The 22,668-nt window shown below is 27.7% G+C and overlaps 4 protein-coding genes and 1 long non-coding RNA gene across 5 annotated transcripts; 4 read left to right on the top strand and 1 right to left on the bottom strand.

The window, feature by feature from the left end:
• Nucleotides 1-728: 728 nt before the first annotated feature.
• On the top strand, nucleotides 729-2,336 carry LOC109598610 (uncharacterized). Its single transcript, XR_002191501.2, has 3 exons — nucleotides 729-798; nucleotides 1,472-1,849; nucleotides 1,896-2,336. It is a non-coding gene; the product is annotated as an uncharacterized LOC109598610 (long non-coding RNA).
• A 904-nt stretch (nucleotides 2,337-3,240) lies between these two features.
• On the bottom strand, nucleotides 3,241-6,013 carry LOC109596065 (mediator of RNA polymerase II transcription subunit 30). The gene is made up of 4 exons (XM_020011555.2): nucleotides 5,875-6,013; nucleotides 5,439-5,793; nucleotides 5,110-5,315; nucleotides 3,241-4,633 (listed from the first exon to the last, which is right to left on the bottom strand). Exons 2-4 carry the CDS (start codon nucleotides 5,764-5,766, stop codon nucleotides 4,268-4,270), a joined length of 900 nt encoding a protein of 299 aa, XP_019867114.1. The 5' UTR covers nucleotides 5,767-5,793; nucleotides 5,875-6,013; the 3' UTR covers nucleotides 3,241-4,267.
• A 460-nt stretch (nucleotides 6,014-6,473) lies between these two features.
• Nucleotides 6,474-8,156, top strand: LOC109595296 (ubiquitin-conjugating enzyme E2 N). Its single transcript, XM_020010664.2, has 2 exons — nucleotides 6,474-6,568; nucleotides 6,623-8,156. The coding sequence occupies exon 2, from the start codon at nucleotides 6,677-6,679 to the stop codon at nucleotides 7,130-7,132; it is 456 nt and encodes a 151-aa protein (XP_019866223.1). The 5' UTR covers nucleotides 6,474-6,568; nucleotides 6,623-6,676; the 3' UTR covers nucleotides 7,133-8,156.
• A 2,186-nt stretch (nucleotides 8,157-10,342) lies between these two features.
• LOC109594757 (kinesin-like protein KIF3A) lies at nucleotides 10,343-13,480 on the top strand. Its single transcript, XM_020010032.2, has 7 exons — nucleotides 10,343-10,618; nucleotides 11,215-11,742; nucleotides 11,898-12,095; nucleotides 12,176-12,382; nucleotides 12,444-12,526; nucleotides 12,584-13,001; nucleotides 13,140-13,480. The coding sequence occupies exons 1-7, from the start codon at nucleotides 10,409-10,411 to the stop codon at nucleotides 13,377-13,379; spliced, it is 1,884 nt and encodes a 627-aa protein (XP_019865591.2). The 5' UTR covers nucleotides 10,343-10,408; the 3' UTR covers nucleotides 13,380-13,480.
• A 1,120-nt stretch (nucleotides 13,481-14,600) lies between these two features.
• Nucleotides 14,601-16,580, top strand: LOC109597846 (COMM domain-containing protein 4). Its single transcript, XM_020013660.2, has 5 exons — nucleotides 14,601-14,734; nucleotides 14,787-14,924; nucleotides 14,979-15,018; nucleotides 15,752-15,955; nucleotides 16,365-16,580. Exons 1-5 carry the CDS (start codon nucleotides 14,732-14,734, stop codon nucleotides 16,544-16,546), a joined length of 567 nt encoding a protein of 188 aa, XP_019869219.1. The 5' UTR covers nucleotides 14,601-14,731; the 3' UTR covers nucleotides 16,547-16,580.
• Nucleotides 16,581-22,668: the final 6,088 nt, after the last annotated feature.

The raw sequence follows: 22,668 nt of genomic DNA, 5'->3' as shown, positions 1-22,668 counted from the left end.
AAAAATTGTAAGAATAAATCAACTTTACTTTGATACGTAGAGCAAAGACCAGTAAATAACAATTAAGGGTTGATTAAGAAGTAAATAACAATAAATTAAATTTACTTAGATAAGTTAAAAATAAGTTTTTAAAAGTGTTTAATATTTCACTTGGATAAGTAAGTAAAGGCGGGTAAGTAGTAAATAACATTAAAAATTGTAATAATAAATAAAATAAACTTTACTTAAATAAGTAGAGTTCAAAATAAGTTATTAAAAGTATTTAATACTTTATTTGGATACTTAAAATCGTGAAATATTTTTTCTGAGAAATATTAATTAATACTATTTCAAAATAAAATGTTCAATATGTTATCGAATTGGAAGATAAAGTTTTACTATTACTTTACTTGAAAAAGTAGAATAAGTGTCAGTAATTAACAATAAAGAGAATAAATGGATAATTAAGCAGTAAATAATATTAAAAATTTAACGAATAATTCAACTTTACTTAGCTAAGTAGAGTAAGGGTCACTAAATAAAGGGTTAATTAAGAAGTAAATAACAATTGTAAAAATAAATCACAGTTACATAGATAAGTAGAATTCAAAATAAGTTGAATAAGTAAAATCGCTATCATAATGCACACCAGTTCTACGCTCATCATTCCGTTGATTAAAACATTGAGAGTAGAATTTTTGTTCATTGTCATTGAGTGGTTGGTGAGAAGAGAAGAGGAAAAAGATTTCGTCAAGGCCTTAGACACATCTTGATCATGACGACCACATCAAACATTGAAACGAAAATAGGACATTAAAGGTAATAAACCATAATTTTATTTATTAATTTAATGGTATTAATTGAATGCTTTTGAATAATTACAAGTAGGTCCAGCACGAGACTAGTTAACTGGGCAACTGGCAACGCAAAGCAAGTAATACTTGCCAAGTATTCGAACAGATTATATATTTCTGCGTTTTTTCAGGGTTATGGTCACGTCAATTCCATTTTGTTCGTCATATTATTGAACAAATGTACATTTCCCTTCCCTGTTTGTTCGTGAAATTATTGGCCAACAAATTCTATTTTTGTTCGACATGTTATTGACCAACAAATACCCTTTTTGTTCGTCAAAATATTGGCCAACAAATTCTCTTCTTGTTCATCATGTTAGTGACCAACAAATACCCTTTTTGTTCGTCAAGTCATTGGTCAACAAATTCTCTTTTTGATCGTCATATTACTGACGAACAAATTTTCTTTTTGTTCGCCATGTTATTGTCCATCAAATATCCTTTTTTGTTCGTCAACAAATTCTGTTAATTTGTCAAATTATTGCTCAACAAATTCCTTTTGTTTGTCGTATTATTGCTCAACAATTTCCGTATTCGTCAAATTATTGGTTAACAAGGCAAAAATTTTTATTGTTTGTTAAAATTTATAAATTGAATAATGAGTTTTTGTACATTTACATTTAAGGATTTTTTTGAAGATTTTATATGACTGCCCGCCCGCACAATTTGCGCCACCTATATCGGATAAACCGTAATCGAATCGAATGTGAAACCAAATTTCAGGAGATCTAAACGTGGTTCTCTACTGTCAGCTTAGACCGTTGCCTGTCCGTGTGTGCTCCGCCTAAGCTTTGTTTACTTTAAAGCTTTATTGGTTCATCTGACCGACAATCAGCTGTAAACTGTCAAATAAATTGTTCTAGTCCGCATTGACAAGGCGCGGTAAACCCGGCATTTGTCATTGCTAACCAAAGAGAGATATGTCTAATAAGAAACCATCTCGATATGAACGCGCAAAAAGTGAATGCACTGAAGGACGATGCACAGTCAACTCTATAAAAAAGAACTTTTCTGATGTAAGTAATATATACTGCAACTTAAAACACAAAATGTCCTCTGTAGAATTTTTTCAACAGGCTCCGAACTGTACGTAGTAAAAGTGTCGACAGATTCCGACAACTGTATGAAAGTTACAATGGCCAAAAGTGCGAAAATATTCGGGAATTACGCAAATTATTGTCATCAGATATTGAGGCTACTACATTGTTGAACAGTGAAGAAGTAGCAGATGTTATTAGGCAAATTGAGGAAGAATTGAAAATATCCGAATTGGAGGAAGAAGCTAAGTCCTACCTCGAATACAATGAACAGGAAATATCAACTATCGTTAATCATCTAATGAATAAATGTACAATATGTAATAATCTGACAACACAAACTTATGTTTGTGAAAATTGTGTTATGCTTGCAAACGACTAATTTTGTGAATATTATTTGTGTATATATTATAACCCTTACATTTTAATTATACAATACGTTTCTTTAATTATATATTTTTTATAATATTCTTGTTTCAATTTTATATCCATAAAATGCTTCCTAAGTCTGATCAAGTTAAGAGTATTCAAATTAAAATTTAGACTTTATTGAAATATACCTTGTTTATTTTCATGTTTATAAGTAGTAGTAGTTCAGCTCTTTGCTTGCTACAATTGAACTACTACTATTGTGTATTATAATGATTTCAAAAGTTAATGAAGTTAATTACTATATTTTAAAATTTTCTGTAATTTGATAAAATTATACATCCATTAACATATTGCATTTATTGCAGTATTTTTAATATAATTTAAGATAAAGTTAATTATAATAAAAATTTTAAACAGTTAAAACGAAATTATAACTACGTGGACGAACAGAATTATATGAGGATAATTTAAAATTAGACAATTATATTAAATTTTGCTTAATATAATAATAACCTGTTTCCAAGTAATTAAAATTAATTTATAAAAAGTTCTGAGGCACAACATAATTTTTAAAACAATTTGGACACAAAGTTTCTGACGGTAAGTACTGAATTTTGATTATAATAATTTTATGTATATTAAAAAATATATTCAAAATTTAAATCTGAAAGTAAGGAATGAATTTTTTAATTAAAATAAAATGAGTTATATCTACATTTTATTCAATGTAAAGAATTTTTACAAATTATGTATAGTAAAAATGCTTTCATAAACATACATTTTTTAAATAATCAGGGATATATAATTATATCAGGAGTATTTTTATTGTGAATTTTGAATTACCAACTTTTTAATTCATATATTATTTTTTAATAGTTATTGCATCTGTATTTGCTTTCTTGGAATATAAATATATACTTACCAGTTTGTAAAAAAGTATAAGTTTGGAGGTATTAAAGTATACCCAAAAATGTATATTGAAGTATTCTACAAGAAAATAATTTTTCGAAATTATAAATTTATTAATAATACAATTAACAATTAATTTCACAATTGACAATTAATAAGATTAGTTAGTTATTCACGATGGGCGATCGCCAAGGGGTATTAAAAAAAATATTTACCTATCAAATTCTGATAAGTTTCTGAGGGTATGTATAGTTAACAAATATCTACAAGGGATTTAAAACTTAATTTTCCAAATATGTAGACAAATTATCGTACAAAACACAATTTGTGTTCTTCCTTTAGGATAAAATCCATTCCAAATCTTCAGTTACTATGAGCGTTAAACCACATAATTATAAAGTAGGAAAAGATCATCTAAGGGCTGAAATGATTACATATATATTTCACAATTCAAAGATCATTTTCGAGTGTAATTGTCGGAACAACAACCACAGTTAAGTATTTTTTTTTGTACACAACGTTCTCATAAAGATGAGCACATTTCTACTTTCAAAAATAAAGACGTTTTAACAATTCAGAACTGATTCTGAATCATTAACATTGATGAATGAATCTGATTCTGAATGAATTGATTTGAAATGTTACTATTCATTCATTTAGAGACAGAATCAAGTACATAATTTACATTTGTTCTTTCACAAGTGGATATGTTGATACCACAAAGCAGCAATATATTTGCTACAACTCAAACATTCATAAAATTATAAAATATAACAAGTAAATAGTTGACTTGATAATATGCATATTGAGTCTAAAAGGCCTTAAATTTTTAAAAAATGAATATCTCGGTAATTTAATATTCACATGAATGAACACTTTTATTTTAAAAAATTTAAGCCCTAGTCAATACATTACAACATTGGATGATTGACAATTGATTCAAAGAAAAATATATAAAGTCTTAAAATTTGATATTTAAATATCTCTCAATTATATAATAATCAAATACTTCATATAAATTTCTTGATTGAATTGCATATTTTAAATTACAAAATATATACATAAATTAAACAATATATTCTTATCAATAAGTTAATTCTAAATTTGATGATTTCATTACGATCTTCTCATTGTCAACATTGTATTAATTTCCCAAATTATTCTTCGCAAATGGTCAATTACCTCCTTAAGCTGTTTATTTTTCAGTACCACTTGCTCCATCACTTCCTTACTTTCTTCGCATGCATTCCTGTATGCCTCCGAATTTTTCTTTTCATCGTATTTTGGATCCACCTCGTCTTTGAAAGGTATAAGACTTTCAATATGTGTATATTCCATGCCTTGTAACTGACAATTCTCATTGCATTTCTCATATATCAGCCTTAATCTTTTAAATAAAACTCTTATGGTTCGAAGAAGTTCTTGAACCTTTGCCTTTTTCTCATTACTTTGATTTCCCGATTGGGGCGTTCCATTTGGAGGCTAAAATAAAACAATACAATGATTATTAGGTAGATATTTTTCCACATTAATTTTCAATTTTCAAAAACAATTTGGACACAGAAGTACTAATAATTTTGTGTATTAATAAAAATATCAAAACCTTATTTAAGAAATATATTTTTTATAAAAAAGTACTCTTATACACTGAATCTTGTAATGTAATGACTGAAACTTTAAATGAGTAAAATCTACATTTTTTTCAATTTAAAGAATTTTTACAAACTGTAATAATGAAAGTGAGAAAATTTCAGAAACATAATTTTTTTAAATAAGTATGGATATCCAACTACTTTTATTGCGTATTTTGAATTATTATTTGCTGATTTTTAAAAAATTAAATCCACAAAAGAGTAAATGCTAATATAAATCATAAGATTGAGGATTAATATACTTGTTTATAATGAATAATTGTAAAAAGAAAAAAATAAATTCACCACTGAATTTAGTGACCTTACTTGTATTGTTTTCAGTGTTTGAAAAACTTCCTGAGTACGACTAACAATATCCTGAACAGTTTCCTGACCTAAACGACATAAAGAGGCAGTATTAAGTTCTTTAGACTGTTGTTGTTGTTGTTGTTGTTGTTGTTGTACAGGGGGTGTTGGAGCAACTCCAGGAGTTTGTTGTGGCATCTCATGATGCGGCAAACCCCCAGTAAACTCTGTAACCATAAGTGTCTAAGTTAAAACATTTTATTTATTAGGTAAAATAATAACTTAAAGTTAAATATTTTATGTGTGTGTTTGATAATGATGTTAGTGAGATTATGGCAAAAATTTCTTACGTTGTTGCATTGGCATTGTATTTGAAGGTTGATGTTGTGCCATTTGTGTAACTGGTCCCATACTGTATTGTTGATTCATCTGACCCATTATCTGATTAGTGTTCATTGGATTTGCAGGACTCATTTGATTGTTTAGACTACTTGACATTGGTGACATCATTGGATTTCCTAATGTATTTTGTAGTTGCACCGGTATAGCATTTCCAAGTGGACTCTGCATATTTGGGTTCATTTGAGGTTGCATAGGGCCTGGCCCAAATGAATTTCTCATCGCATTTGCTTGAGGATTATTCATGTTTGGAATAAAATGATGTGCTGGTGCGGACATCTCAATTATGTATATCACAGATAAGGCCTTGAATAATTAAAATTTATATTAAAATAGACACCTAAAATGTTTACGTATTTAATAAAAAATAAAGAGAAGATAATGCACCTGTGAACTAAATTTTGAGGAACAATCACAAACTATTAAAATTTAGGTTAAGTTCACAACAACCATTCCAGGGCCGGTTTTAACACATTCGTAATTTCAGGTTCATGTTCATTGTCTATGTACACATACAGAAAAAAATAAATTACATTGTGTTTAAATATATATTTTGAGTATAATAACCATTATTAGTATATTGAATGAATTAATATAGAAACAAAACGATAAAAATAATATTATATTTGATATAATATAATTTAGTTAAATATTACCGCAAATCTTAAATACTACTAATGAATATATATTGAGAGGAAGAATATACATTTACAAAGGACATTAAATTAAGAACAATATAAATTGTAATTCACATCTTTTTTTCTCTATGAACAAATATTTTGTACATATTATTTTTGTCTATGGTTTTATAAAAATTAGAAAACTTATAAGAAATTAAGTATTAATTAAAATATGGAAGTTCCGAAATAATAGTATTAATGATAGATTTTAGTTTAACGTTTATAAAATGTATAATATAGGAAAATGAAAGGACGCTTTAAATTTGGCGGCAATTGTTTACGCAAGCGTCGAGCATAATGAACTTGCTCCTACCGCAGTTTCTATCAATGAATATGTCAGAATTCGTTATCAATTTGTTGTGAAATTATATTGAAAAGTCTCTGTTTGCTGATAATGAAAGGTGTAGTTGGACACACAAGCTAAGGAGCCATAGCATTAAAATTTTATTTTATAGTGAAGTGATTATTTTATCGAAGATACAAGTAATTTTTTGCTGCTGATAAGAAAAATGGCAGCCCTTCCACGCAGAATTATTAAAGAAACCCAAAGATTAATGCAAGAACCAGTGCCGGGTATTAGTGCCGTACCTGATGACAGTAATGCACGATACTTTCATGTAATAGTTACTGGCCCTGAGGATTCACCATTTGAAGGTGGCCTTTTTAAGTTAGAACTGTTCCTGCCGGAAGATTATCCGATGTCTGCACCTAAAGTAAGGTTTATAACTAAAATATACCATCCTAATATAGATAGACTAGGCAGAATTTGCCTTGATATATTAAAAGATAAGTGGAGTCCAGCGCTTCAAATCCGTACAGTTCTCCTATCTATCCAAGCATTGCTTAGTGCTCCAAACCCTGATGATCCGTTAGCTAATGATGTCGCTGAGTTGTGGAAAGTAAATGAATCAGAAGCAATCAGAAATGCAAGAGAGTGGACCCGCAGATTTGCTATGGACAATTAAATTTTTACCCACACTTTGAGAGCAAGATAAATAACAAAGACATTCTACTTTTAGATAGTTTTTTATATTTTATTTATCACACATATTGAGGAGAATTTCTTTGTTATTCATATAGATGTATAAATTTTCTGCTTTTGTGAAATGTTGACATTTTACAAAAAACAAAAAAAAAAACATTTTGAGTTCATTCTCAATATTTTATTCTTAATAAGTTAGTCAGTTGTTATTTATAGAACCTTGTATTTCATACAATGACTTCACAATTGTTTTCACAAAGTAAGAATAAGGGTAAAATTGTCTTTTTCTTGTGAAATCTTAAAAAGACATTGTAAGTATATGTAAAAAATTAAACAGGAATCAGGTCTCAGTTGTTCAATTAGAAAATGATTTTTATTTGTAGACACATTTTACAGTCAAAAATATTTTACACAGACTGAATTTTTTAATGATTATGATTATTTTATGTAAATTCTGGAAACTTGGAAGCTATTGCAACTAAGATGTACTTGTGTTTATATTTGTGTAAAACCTTTATTTTTTGTATTCCAACACTGTTATTTTATTTGTCCAATGTAACATTATTATTATTATTATTATTATTCAATGTTAATTACAACTTTTGTTTTCTATAATTTTGAGGTGCAAATTTTATAGTTGTAAATATTGGCTATTTTATAAATTGTTTAAACTAAGACTGTAAAAATGCTATATTTCTTTGTATAAAATAAAATCAATAACCAATGCCCTGCATAATAATATTTTGTACCATCAAATTGTATTAAGAAGCAATCATTCATTTTATCAATTCTCTGAAGCCTATGTATTTACTGAAGCCTATCTATTTACTGAAGCCTTAACTTTTTAAAACATTTATACATTTAAGAGTATTACATTGTTAATTTAATGTTTATGTAAATTTTTGTTTTCTGATTGGACCTAACTATTTATTTATTTCCTATATCCAAAAACAGAAATGATCATATATCTTAAAAAATAAATAAAATGCTTTTTATGAATATTTGCACTTTTTTGTTTTTATTGGATGTTCTCTTGTCTCTTGTAACAAACATATAGTTAATATTCACGGTAAAACGATGCGGTGCTACTAATATGGATATGGGATAGGTAAGCAGGTAAGTAAGCATATTTTATGGAATTCATATAACCAAAAGTACACAGCAAAAGATATTAATTTTGTCGTGTACCCTAAGGGACTGTTTATTTTTACCAATATCATTCAATAATTTGTTTCGATTCACGTTCACGAAAGATCGATTAACGAATTATTCATATATATTCATAGCAAAATTGACATAATTCTCATTTAGTTTATGTTTAGTAAATTTGGGATTCATCATTTAAATTCGTTTTAGTCCAACATGTAATTGAATGAAACTTAAAGCTATCTAAATTTCTTTAAATCAGTCTCAGTTATTTTTAGAAAAACAATTTGTTGGATGATTTAAAAATTCAAACTTGTCACAACATATTTACGAAAAGAATTTGAGTTTAATTAGCGTCTAATCAAAGAATATTTGCATGCGTTGCGTCAAGGTCCAAAATTTTGCATTCACTGTTAGTTATCTGAGATTAGATTACGAAAACTTAAATAAAAAAATTTAATGAACGTGTTGCTTCGCGTGCATCTATTATTTTAACGTGAAATTTAATACAATATTTGTTTAATTTTGTTATTTTGTGATAAATACTGCTACAGTATCATATACCTCTTTTTCTCAGAATATGTAATTTCTTGGAAGTTCTTCAAAATAACCACCCACCGGAAACTTCACCTCCTTAATGTTGTTGTTAATCTTTGGTAAAAAATGGTTCCAAGGGGTTAAATCTGGGGAATACATGAAAAAGTGATTCAAACATCGTTTATTGATATTGGCTACTGCAATAACAGATTTGTGAACCGGTGTATTGTGATGAAAAAACACTTTCTTTTCGTCATGCTATCATTTCTTCTTAACTTCATCAATTAAATACTATAATAGGTACTCGATACTCTGCTGCTTTGATGACTGTTCTTTCGAGTGCAGATAAAAATAGGTAACATTGGTAACTGAGAGTGTTTACGTTACATACACAAAAATACATCAAATGAAAAGTTAATTAAGTCTTAAGAAAACTTCAGTAAAACATGAAGAAGATGTACAAAACAATTTAAAAATACAAATTTTCCATTATTCATGTGGGTGATTCAAGAAAAAACTTCTCTTTGTCTGTTCTGTTTGTTCTTGCATTTGTTATTTTCTAATCAACTGTGATGAATACTGCTACAGAATCATCTTCTTTTTCTCAGAGTTTGTAATTTCTTTAAAATTCTTCAAAATAACAACCAACTAGAAACTCCACCTCATTATTGTCATCAAATATTTAGTAAGAAATGGTCCCAAGGGGCTAAATCTGGGGAATAAGATGCATGAAAAAGTAATTCGAACATCGTTCACTGATATTTCCCACTGCAATAACAGATGCGTGAACCTGTGTATTGTAGTGATGGAACACCTTCTTTTCGCCATGCGACTATTTCTTCCTAATTTCATCAATTTAAATACTACAATAAGTACTCGATACTCGACTCCATTGGAAACTGTTCTTTGGAGTGCAGATAAAAATAGGTAACAGTGGTAACTATTACATACATTAACAACTTGTTTCAAATGAAAAGTTAATTAAGTCTGATTTGTTTATATATAGAAATATATATAGTTCTATATATAAACAAATCAGTCGTGGTCCTGGGGCACAATACTACTCCACAAGCCAGTGGCAGTGGGAAGTTAACGGATCTAACTGCAATTCCAATCCTTTCCCAGGAAGATCTCCGATCTTCCTCGATTTTGTTCTTAATTAATTATTATTTAATGTACATTAATAATTGTTCTGCTCATAGTAACAATATAATAGATTACAAATATTAATAAAATAATCACTTTTAATAGAATTATCTGTTTTTTATCACATATTTGAAGAAAGTCTGTGATTGTCAATTTACAGATTTATAAATATAATTGTAAATTATAAAATTAATTAAACAAGACAGAACAAATATTTTATTTGTATGTTTTGTTCTGTGACTAACACACTGTATTAATGTATGATTAAATGTTAGTCGAGTCTACATTGTAGACTCTACAATGCGTTGCTAAAGCAGTCTATGACAGACTGTCTATGTGTTTGAATACAAACAAGACAGAAAAACATAACCTAAAATTTGACAGGCATTTGTTATTGATCAGGTATTGCGACCTTTTACATTTTAGAAATATGGCAAATATAAAAAACGAACAGGACACAGAAATAGAGAACGTGCGAGTATTCATTAGAGTACGTCCATTGAACAAAAAAGAACTAACTGAGGGTAATCAGAATATAGTATTATTGGATCCAAAGGAAAATCTAATTGTATTAAAAAAGAATGAAGACTCAACAAAACCATTTAAATTTGACTACATTTTTAATGAAAACGCCGCACAAGTGAGTATTATTTTACTATTCATTCTTGTAATGCATTCTATAATAGCATAGTATATATATTCAGTATATACATAATCATAGTTTATTTATTTATAGTTTTTGATTTTAAATTTTGTGGGAAACTATAAAAGTATTGGACATTACATTAAAATAAATCAAGGTACTATTATTAGTAGAATGATTTTAAATTATTTTTATGTTGAAGGACATTATTATTTTAAGCAAGTTTTAATTTAGTAATTATATGAGTAGATTTATATTATTATATGTATATAAATATACATATAGAAATAATGTATATATTTCTTTTTTACTGAGTCATACCTTAATTTTGTTCTGACATTAATATGTACCCAAGGTTTATTTAAAGAGCCATATGTTTTTTGGTGACGAATTTTCGCTTTATTTAAATAGAGAGCAGTGTTACTATAACCCATAATTTAAAGTATAAAAATACTTGAATAATAAGATTATACACAGTGTGGCCCAGAATATGTGGACAATGTTTAACCACATTTTATAATACAAACTTTATCAAATTTTATACCAGTTTTTATCTGAAAAATATTAAAACTGTGATTTTTATATTTTTTCAGTTGGACCTGTATCGTCTTATTGCTTATCCCATTGTTGAAAAAGCTCTACAAGGGTACAATGGAACAATTTTTGCCTATGGCCAAACTGGTACAGGCAAAACATATACAATGGGAGGTAATCACTTGAAACCTGAATTGAAAGGAATAATTCCGAATACGTTTTCGCATGTGTTTAGTCAAATCTCTAGAGCAAGTGGAGAGAAGTCTTTTGTAGTCACTGTTACTTATTTAGAAATTTATAATGAAGAAGTCAGAGATCTTTTGTCTAATGATCCCAATAAAAAATTAGCTATAAGAGAAAGACCTGATGTTGGAGTCTATGTAAAAGATCTGATGGGATTTACAGTTGATTCAATAGAGTCAATAACTGAATTGTTAAATAGAGGTAATAAGAATAGGATGACAAGATCAACTCTAATGAATGATGTTAGTTCACGATCACATGCCATTTTCACCATAAGTATTGAGTCTAAAAATAGGCTGGATAATAAAACCACTATTGGAAAACTGAATTTAGTAGATTTGGCGGTAAGTTTTGAGGTTTTATAAGTTGTTCATATTTAAACAACAGTTTTAAGTAGAATAACTTTTTACTCTTAGAATATGCAATGCAATACAATAAATATAAAAACATTCTAATTCAAAGTTGAATATAAATTAGAAAATCGTTTTTATGTGTTTAGGGTTCTGAAAGAGCCAGCAGGACTCAAGCAACGGGTGAAAGATTAAGAGAAGCGAGTAATATTAATTTATCACTCTCAGTATTAGGAAACGTAATTTCAGCTTTAGTCGATGGAAAATCTAGTCATATTCCGTACCGAAACTCAAAACTTACTAGATTGCTGCAGGATTCTCTAGGAGGAAATTCTAAAACTGCCATGGTGAGTATAGTAAATTAATTTTTTTGCCAAAGTTATTGCAGAAATACAACATATATATATTTTGTAAATTGGTTTTATAGATTGCGATGTTAAGCCCAGCGGATGTTGATTATGAAGAAAGCATTTGTACTCTACGTTATGCCGCTAGAGTGAAGCATATTCAGAATCATGCTAGGATTAATGTGGAGCAGAAAGGCCTCATTGAAGGATTTGAGCAGGAAATTGCTGAACTTCAACAAAAAGTTTTGTTACTTTCTCTGCAGGAGCAGCAAAGGGAAGTTAAACAGGTATCAAAAGATCGCATTTATCTGAAATATGTTTAAATATTTTAATAATACACATTTGTAGAAAAAGAAAGAAAAAGAGAAGACCACTTCAGAAGCCAAACAACAAGAGATTAAAAAATGTGAAGAAGAATTGCAGAAAACTGAGTAAGTTGTACTCATACAAGTTGTAGCACAACTAATAGTATAAATATTTTATTTTAGGAAAGAAAAGAATGACTTAATTTCAAAAATATCTATGATTCAGAAAAAGATTTTAGTCGGTGGTGAGAATTTATTTGAGAAAGCTCAGCAACAAGAATTTTTGCTGGAATCGTCTGGTGCTGAATTGGAAAACTTGGATAAACACCATAAGGAACTGGAGGAGGCGTTAAATAAAAAAGCTGCTGAAAAAATTGATGTGGAGGAAAAGTATTCTTCATTACAGGAGGAGGATTTGGCATTAAATAAAAAGATTAAAAAGGTGCAGGCATTATTGAATGATGTTAAAGAAGAATATGCTGATAAAAATCATGAGTACCAAAGAGAGATGGAGGCCTTATATGACAATAATCGACTATTGGTTAAAGAAACACAACTTGCTAATCTTATGATTGAAAATTACATCCCTAAAGATTACATGGTAAGTTTTTAATAACAAATACATAGATATAAACTTGTAATAGATATTAACAAAACTTTTATTTAGTTTATTGAATAACTCACACTTGAAAATATAACCACTAACTAAAATATTTATATCATATTTTTAATTTTTTAGAAAAAGATAGAATGCAATCTGATTTGGAATAATGAAACTCAAGAATATCAAATGCGAGGTGTCGCCTACACAGGAAACAACATGAAAAAACGTATGACAGGTAATATAGAAATATCAGCACCTGTAAAATTTGAAATGAAAAATGTATACCACAAATATCCAGATAAAAAGAAAGAAAGAAAGTTAGTTTATGACAAGAAGATATTTTCAGCTACAAAAAGTCGTAAAGATACTAAATAATTTTATGCTTGTTAGAGAATTGGGGATAATTTAAATTTAATATGCTTTATTTTATTTGTGGCTATTAATTATATATTTTTTGTTTATTTTAATTTCTAGATATAGGATATATTTGTCCAATAGAATTTTTTATCAAATTATATATGTCAGATATTTTATTTAAGTTTGTGGTATTTTGTCAGTATAATTACAATTTTTGAATAAAAAAATTATATTATAGTCAATATCCTACATTAAAACCTTAAAAGTTATATCACCTTGCCATTTTAATGCAATTTTACAGCAAGTAGAAGTTTAAATTGTAATTATATACATATTATGTGCTGAATATTTCATAACTATAATAGTTTTTTAATAGTATTATGTATAATTTCTAGTCTTTTTAAATCCAATCTTTTTATGTAAAACTTTAAAAGTGTGTATAACAACATATAACATTGCAAAAATCCATAATAATACAGAATATTAATTTTTATTTTAAAAATATTTATTTAATTTATTGAAGTGTCATATACTCATTTATTTTATTAATAAATTTTATCATCTATAATTTGTGTTTTATTATTTCAAAAATTTCTGCAATAACAATAATTCATATTTTTTTGAAAAACAAATAAAATTTTATTAAACATATGTATAGGACTATATTTTTAATAAAATTTTGTGTAAAATCGTGCGTTTGCATGAATTTACTTCAATTAGATATTTTTTCAGTGATATGTCTCATAAATTGAGAAATATTTGTTGAAACTTCTGTGTTTATAAATAAAAAAAATATTTCTAGAAATTGAGGTAAAAGGACTCACTGTCGAGTAAAATATCTCATATAGCATTAATTACATATTGTTTAGTCACACAGTACGAGTCCATGACTGATTCATTTTGTCCACATTGTTTTTAGTTATTACTGAAATATTTATTATTGTATTTATTTAAACACAATTCAGAAGTATTTGATTCAAACGTAAAGGTGCTGCCATCAGTTGAGTTTAAACTAAAATAGTTAGTGGAAGTTTCAATGTTTTTATTCTAATTAAAGAAAAATTTTTGAATTAAAACAGTCACAAATACTAATAATAAGACAATTTATATATTTATATAATTTATGTTATGTTTCTTACGTATTTAAAGAATAATGTTAGAAGATAACATTGGTTGATTCACGGTAAATTACAGAGATGGCGCTGTAGGTACAAAATATAACTACAATTTACAAACGTAAACAAAGATCTGTGACAATGGTGGGCTGTGTAATTGAGGAAATCAAATGTTGAGGTTATTTTGTTAAAATAGTATAGATGTTACATTTTACATATTAGTCTGTAATGCCAATTTAGTTACATACATATAAAATGGTAAGAATTGTTTTTATAATCATGTGTAATTTTAAAATATAACCTGTTTTAGAAATTTAGATTTTGTGGGGATGCTGACTGCCCAGATTGGGTGTTGGAGGAAATTAATACTTTATCCAGATTATCATCGGTAAAAGTAAAACTATTGTGTCAAGCTGTGATTACTGGTATTTTAAAACCACCTTTTAATGTAGGCATATTATTTCTTAATTGAATGTATTTATTTATACACATAATTTTTCAGGTGGAAAAAGCTGAAAAATTATTTGCTGATTCTAAATTAGGTAATTAAATTTAGAATTTCAAAATTATATATTTTAACATTGTATACTCCAGTTTACAAGAACAATTATTGTATTTCTTTTTTGAAAGGAAGGATATTAAATATGAGAATTTTGCTACATGTTTGTTAAAATATTTTTTTCAATTATTTTGACAGACACAAGAATAATTTACTTATTATGTTTGAATGTTGAAGATCTTAATATTAATATATTTAATCTAAAACCATTTTCCAATAAGAAATTCCTGATCAGAAAAAAACCATTGCCTTCGTGACTGACAAAATTTACTCCCATCTTACTGATTTTGCCTCACTTAAAACATAAGTGCTCATTGAAATAAGAACCTATTAGCGAGCAAACAATTACGGCCGAATAAGTTCAATTAAGTCTATGAATTTTCCAAAATGTGTGTGACCAAATTGAGTAAAATTTGTTAAAGTTGTTAACTTAGTAATTAATACAAAAATTTAATTGTAAAGTTTTGGCTTCTTCATCCTAAAAATAATTTCTATGGATCGAAAAATATTTTTTAAATAATACTTCATCTAACTTACCCTATTTCTTTTCATACCCCTTTTTACATTTTTAAATGAGGTATCACCAAGACCACATATTAAAGTTTTTGTCAACTTTATGGCTAAACATTTTACATGGTTTTTATTTGAGATCGATATCTTGTTTCATTCAAAAGATATCGATATATGTAAGTATATATTAATAATTTAATTTTTAGATTCCGATATTGATTTAAAAGCCTGCATTGCCTGCTTAACTTATATTATAGTATCAGCAGCTCGATTTAATTGTGACGGTAGCGCTCTTCACAGCGAATTACAACAACTTGGTCTACCGCGGGAGCACAGCACTTCTATTAAACGTGTTACCGATGATCAGATTACCAACTTAGCAGCCAAATTTCGTGGTTGCTCCCTAAAAGGTTTGTTAACAACTAATTTTACCATGTTCAAATGTACTTTATACAGTTCATAATATGTTTAGATTAGGTCCCAAATTGTATGTTACAACTGTTTTAAGTTGTCGCAAAACTTTTTATTTGTTACATTTGGTGGTTGTCCAAACAGATTTTAATTTAAAATTACATTTTAGTGTTTTTATCGATTTGTGGAAAATTGCTTGTTAAAATTTATGAAACATTTTACATACAAGTAATTTATAGTTATAAAAAAATGATATCATTTTTTTTTTAATTGAAATGTTATTATTTAAACTCATAAAAATTTCCATATTTTTGTTGACTGATTTAGAGAGACAGAATAAAAATTGTTTTTATTATCAGTAAAAACATCTTTTAATTTTTATTTATTTTTTTCCAATTTCAATTTCAGTGAACCCGTTGAACAAAATTTCGATTAACGTGGATTCTACTATAAAGTGTGCTCTGATGGATTTGACTATCAATAATGAAAATCAGAAGATTACTTTGACGCCACATACCGTGAATGTTCTTTTGGAGGAATTAAAGATTGTTAGGAATAAAATGAATGAATTGCATGGGAATTCGATGTAAATGTAATTGATTTAATAAAAAAATAGAAAATTAATTGAGTTTATTATTTAAGGAATATACACACCTATGATTATGATTTATTTACTTCTAATATCGCAAAAAGTTTTTTATACAATTTTATATTTTTAATTTTTTAACATATATTTTGGTTCGCAAGACTTTTAGAGAAAGAAATATATGTTTATGTGAGTGAAAGAGGGACGAAAGATATGTGCCGTTTAGTTGTTATAGTAGTACCAGTGAATTTTTGAATGGGTAAATTTGTGATTTTCTATGATTACAAAATATTTGAAGAAAGTTTGCATTGAATTTATTTTTCTCACATTTTCTATATTATTAAAAATATTTTAATATTTTATAAATAATTACACACATTTTATATAATTAATTCATACTTAATTTAATAGCAATTTTATTAACAAAAAAATATATATTAAAATACTATTGTATTGTGTTTTATTAATACATTAATTATCATTTAGTTTATTATTAAATATAAGATATTAATTATATAAAATTATATATTTCATGTGTTAAACATGATGATTCATTTAACTTATTTATTAGAAATTTTAGGACAACAGAAAACATTTAATTGAAAATAAAATGACTAGACCATGTCTTAAAGCCTAAAGCCAATAGTTTTTGAGTTATGAAGAATGTTTGCACTGACAATTATTTTTCTCATATTTCCTATAGTATTAAAAATATTTTATTTATTTTATAAATAATTATACACATTTAATATAATTAATTCATACTTAATTTAATAGTAATTTAATTAACAAAAAAAAAAGTTTTTACGTTATTAATTTTTTTTCTAAAAATTTTGACAAAATGTGCATAAAGCCACCAATTTTGATGTCGTAAAGTTTATATGGCATGAACGTTAACCAAAGATCATCCTATAAGAGGCCATTATTATTAGTCCCAAATTTTATACAGGGTGTTCATTGTTTACTATCAGTACACAGGAAAATGCGTGTTCCTTTTATATTTTTGGTAGAATTTCTTAATATTCATTTTATGTATAAATTACTTAATAATCAATTTAATTGTGTTAAAACATACATTGTGTACCATTGAAAATAACAAAGTTATTAATGTTGAGAAATAAATGATCTAGGTTAGGTACTTATTATATATCCCTGGTATACTTATTTACTTGCCCACATATAATATTAACGTTTATTGCACTTTTAAAATTTCACTGGCAACTCATCGCCACTTGCCATTAGCGAAACAAGTAGTGACCTAGTAAAATATTTGGTGCCCTTCCTATTAAGTACATATGGTCAACATAATTATATAAAATCCTTTTGACAGAATAAAAGTCGCATATTGCATGAATAAACTTTAATCTGAATTAACTGTAATGCTATGCACTATTTACAAAACATAAATTTCGAACTAAAGTCAATAGGGTAGGACATCAGGAGATTATCAATTGTTCGAAAGCGTTCAATTACTTTGTGACAGAATTAATTTACAGTAACCCTAGCTAACAAGAAGGCACACAAAGTGAGCACATTAAGTGAGTTGTTGCTAATCTTCATATTCAAATGGTCATCTTGAACCTTTTGTCAGGATATTTAATTTTTGAAATAATTATTATGCTCATGTTTATCATACATTTACTAATCACATGTTATACAAATAAAAGTTAAGATTATAATTTCTGATTAGAAGACCGACAAGGGCATTAAAACCATAATTGGTTCTGCGATTTCTCTCTGAACGTGTTTGCTTAGGGGATTTCAAAATTAATTAACTCTAGTAGTTCGGAACAATCAATTACATGTAATAAATTAATTTATACGGAAAAATAATGAAATACCACTAGATTTATGTCTATGATAGTATACAATAGTTTTTTTACCAAACAATATATGTGATTAAACAAAGTAGATACTTACTTATTTTATATTCGCGGTGAACATTCAGGCAACATGTGCTTTAGAATGGTAAAAAAGAAAGTTTTTGAATAGAGTTTAATGATTTAACGACCTTGTATGATAAGGAGAAGAAGAAAGAACAGAAAATAATTATTAATCAATTTCTTATAAAAACTGGTATATTTTGTTGAAATGAAAAAATGATAACGACTTTATATACTTACTTAATTTTTTTAACAAAAAATAATGTTTTAACCTCAGTCATTAAATTCAAAATTTGAACTATACTTGAACATGTGACAAATCTAATTTATTGGAAGATCAGTCCATTAATCACAATGATTGTTATATGCACAGGTCTTAATTCTTTTTTAATAAAAAATCAATTTGGCCTGGAAAAAAGAATGGAATATTTTACTAATATTCTTAAAAAATTAACGATAACTCAAATATTTCAGTATTTTATGGCGTAACCTTTGGCTTATATCACTGCTTGACATTTTTTAACAATATAATCTACCAGTCTCTCCAATGTGGAATTTGTTGCCACTGCTCCTGTATGATTTAAAGAAGTCCTTGTTTGCTTTTGATGGTTTTTGATTCGGATGCGACGGTCTAATATTTCTCAAAGATGCTCAATAGGATTTAGATAGGGGACTGTGTCGGCCATTCAAGCACAGTTAAGTTTTTCATTAGAAACCACTTTTTAATAATTTTAGACGTGTGTTTGGGATCGTTGTCTTATTGAAACCAATGATGCGAGAAAAGCATCCCTAAAACATTATGCTTTCGCCACCATATTTGACCGTAGGAATTTGATATTTAAAATGGTATCATTGCTACATTGGTCATCTCACAAATGTTCTACCATCCAACCTAAACAAATTAAATTTACTGTCGTCACTCCAAAGGACAGTGTTTCATTTTTCCATGACAAGTGAGAATTTGCAAATGCCAGATAGGACGTTTTATTTTTCTTTGATAGCAGTGGTTTTTTAATTGTAACTTGGCCATGCAATCTCGCATCAATAAGACCACTTCTCACTGTTCTGCTACTAATATCTAGATTAAATTGTGTCGAAATTTCCTCTTGATGTTCATTAAACCATACAGTAGAAGTGGCAATAAATTCCTGTTGATAAATTGAAGAAAGTGATAGATTATATGCTTAAAAAATATCAAGCAGTGATAGAAGCCAAAGGTTACGCCATAAAAGATACAGAAATTTTTGAGTTATTCTTAATTTTTTATGAATATTAATAAAATATTCCATACTTTTTTCCAGACCAAATTGATTTTTTGTTAAAAAAAGAAGTAAAAATCTGTGCATATAATGGACCGATTTTGCAGTAAATTAGATTTGTTCAGATTTGCAACAGATTAGAGAAAACATTAAGGAACATTTGTCACAAGTAAATAAATATTCTATACTTTTTTCCACTACTATATATTATTAATCTATCAAACATTAGTTTTTACATCTATTTCATAAATACCTGGCCTGGAAATACTCGTAACAGTCAAATTAAATAACATACTTCTTATTGATTTCAAGTAAACTGAAATGAGTTTTAATGACCATACCGTCTATGTAATTGGGATTCAGTAACATTTCATGGAAATAACTTTTAACTCACCGGTTACCAAGAAGTAGGAACAACAAAAGCTTATGGCGAGAAACGTTATCCTTTCTTCCGCTGCATAATTTATAAATAAACACTGATTAGTTTATATGTATAATGATGCGATTTGACAATAATGTGTAAGGCAGATAATATATTTTTGAGTCATTAATCTAATACTCGTATTGTTAAAACCTACACCTATTCAAGCTATAATTTATACAAAGATTGTTGAAGAAGCAGTAGCAACTAGCTAAGTCATCACTAAATGATCATCAGGACTGGGCCTCATATTAACCTTTATTTCATTCACTTTGAAGATCCCGATCCCGACCTGTATAAATAAATATACCTGCTGTGGTATATATATAGATATATATTTTATATGATTTGTACTTAACTTATTGAACTCATTTTTATTTATAATGTAAAAAAGTATAAAGTCCTAGTTACTATTACTATTACTATTACTATTACTATTGCTATTGCTATTGCTATTGCTATTGCTATTGCTATTGCTATTGCTATTGCTATTGCTATTGCTATTGCTATTGCTATTGCTATTGCTATTGCTATTGCTATTGCTATTGCTATTGCTATTGCTATTGCTATTGCTATTGCTATTGCTATTGCTATTGCTATTGCTATTGCTATTGCTATTGCTATTGCTATTGCTATTGCTATTGCTATTGCTATTGCTATTGCTATTGCTATTGCTATTGCTATTGCTATTGCTATTGCTATTGCTATTGCTATTGCTATTGCTATTGCTATTGCTATTGCTATTGCTATTGCTATTGCTATTGCTATTGCTATTGCTATTGCTATTGCTATTGCTATTGCTATTGCTATTGCTATTGCTATTGCTATTGCTATTGCTATTGCTATTGCTATTGCTATTGCTATTGCTATTGCTATTGCTATTGCTATTGCTATTGCTATTGCTATTGCTATTGCTATTGCTATTGCTATTGCTATTGCTATTGCTATTGCTATTGCTATTGCTATTGCTATTGCTATTGCTATTGCTATTGCTATTGCTATTACTATTACTATTACTATTACTATTACTATTACTATTACTATTACTATTACTATTACTATTACTATTACTATTACTATTACTATTACTATTACTATTACTATAGTATATATACAGAATTCTACTACAAATTTTTGAGGAGAAAATACATAGATTTTTGGGGAATACCTTGTATAAACTGTTTGTTAGTGGCCATCGAAGTATTGAAAATGTTGATAATTACCTTCGATATTTTCCATGTCTAAATATCTTTCTTCAATTATGGTAGGGGAATGAAATGCAATTGACTTTTCAAATATTTTTTTAAATTTTTATTGAAATCAGCTGGAAATTTGTGACAATTTGTAACCTCACAACTTTTAAGAGAACATTTATCATAATAAAACGTAAATACATTTGTCATTAAAATCTATGCAAATTTGAGTTAATTCATTAAATAAAGATTTGAATATTTGCATTAGCATAAGAAATCATAATGGAGAATGGTCAAATCGTTTAGTTATAACCAGCAACAAACCCCCATATCTGAATTGTAAATTTGTAATCAGAAGTTTTAAACCGTAAAACGACGTTATCAAGATTGTATTCAGATAAAATCCTCCGTATGGGGTTAGATGACTGGGGTATAGAGAAAGGATTTGCCAGTATTGCAAGGCAACGCGTGGCGGCCACGTGTACACTAGAGCCAAATAGTCCTATAATGTAAATCTAATGGGATACGTATGTAATATACACGTGTTGACACGTATTGCTTCAATTGGCCATGTTATACACATATACAGGCGACAAGAGCCCTTTTATTCCAGTACATGTATTGCACCCACAACAACCTTCCTTCCTTCCTTCTTTTAAATAATTTGCTTTTTATAAATAGTCAATTTGTCTATTGAATAATTTAGACATTGTGATGAGTTACATAGTGATGTGGTTAAAGAAATAATGAAAAATTAATAGTAAAATATAGCTAAATACAAAATGGTTTTTTTAGATATGCTGTACTAATAAAAAATTGTTTGTAATAATAATAATTGAATGATAATCATTTCATTAATAACAAAAGAGTTTCATATTCCTTTAAGCAAAATTCAAATAATTTGCATTTGATATTTACCAGTAAAATGAGACATAAAATAAAAATATATAGTTACTCATTGAGAAAGTTATCACACATATCACAAGATATTGATTAAAAGAGGAGCAGGCAAAATGACTAATTTATTTAAATGTATATTCGAAACAAAAATATCAAGCCTAAAATGTAACATTGAAAGAAGATATGTTGAAAGGTGATTTTCCTTTTTAAAATTACATGTTTTACATTCAGGTTCCCGTTTCGATGGGAGTGACTGGTATAATTTCAGTATCAAGAAGATAATCAATTCCCATCTAAATGATCTAATTTTAAGGGGGAGCATTTATTTGATTTCGAAACGTCTCAAGATGCGACAGTTGCAGAATATGATTCTAATGTGAAATATCAAAGAGCAATTTTCTTTTTGTTTGTTTATTTTTTCCCATACTGCAACACTCTACATATACAAGATCTAATTGTAATTAATTCGA

The sequence above is a fragment of the Aethina tumida genome, chromosome 1 (assembly GCF_024364675.1).
Source record: "Aethina tumida isolate Nest 87 chromosome 1, icAetTumi1.1, whole genome shotgun sequence".
Classification (NCBI taxonomy): domain Eukaryota; kingdom Metazoa; phylum Arthropoda; class Insecta; order Coleoptera; family Nitidulidae; genus Aethina; species Aethina tumida.
The sequence above is the reverse complement of the archived record's forward strand: the minus strand, read 5'-3'. Positions and strand labels throughout refer to the sequence as shown.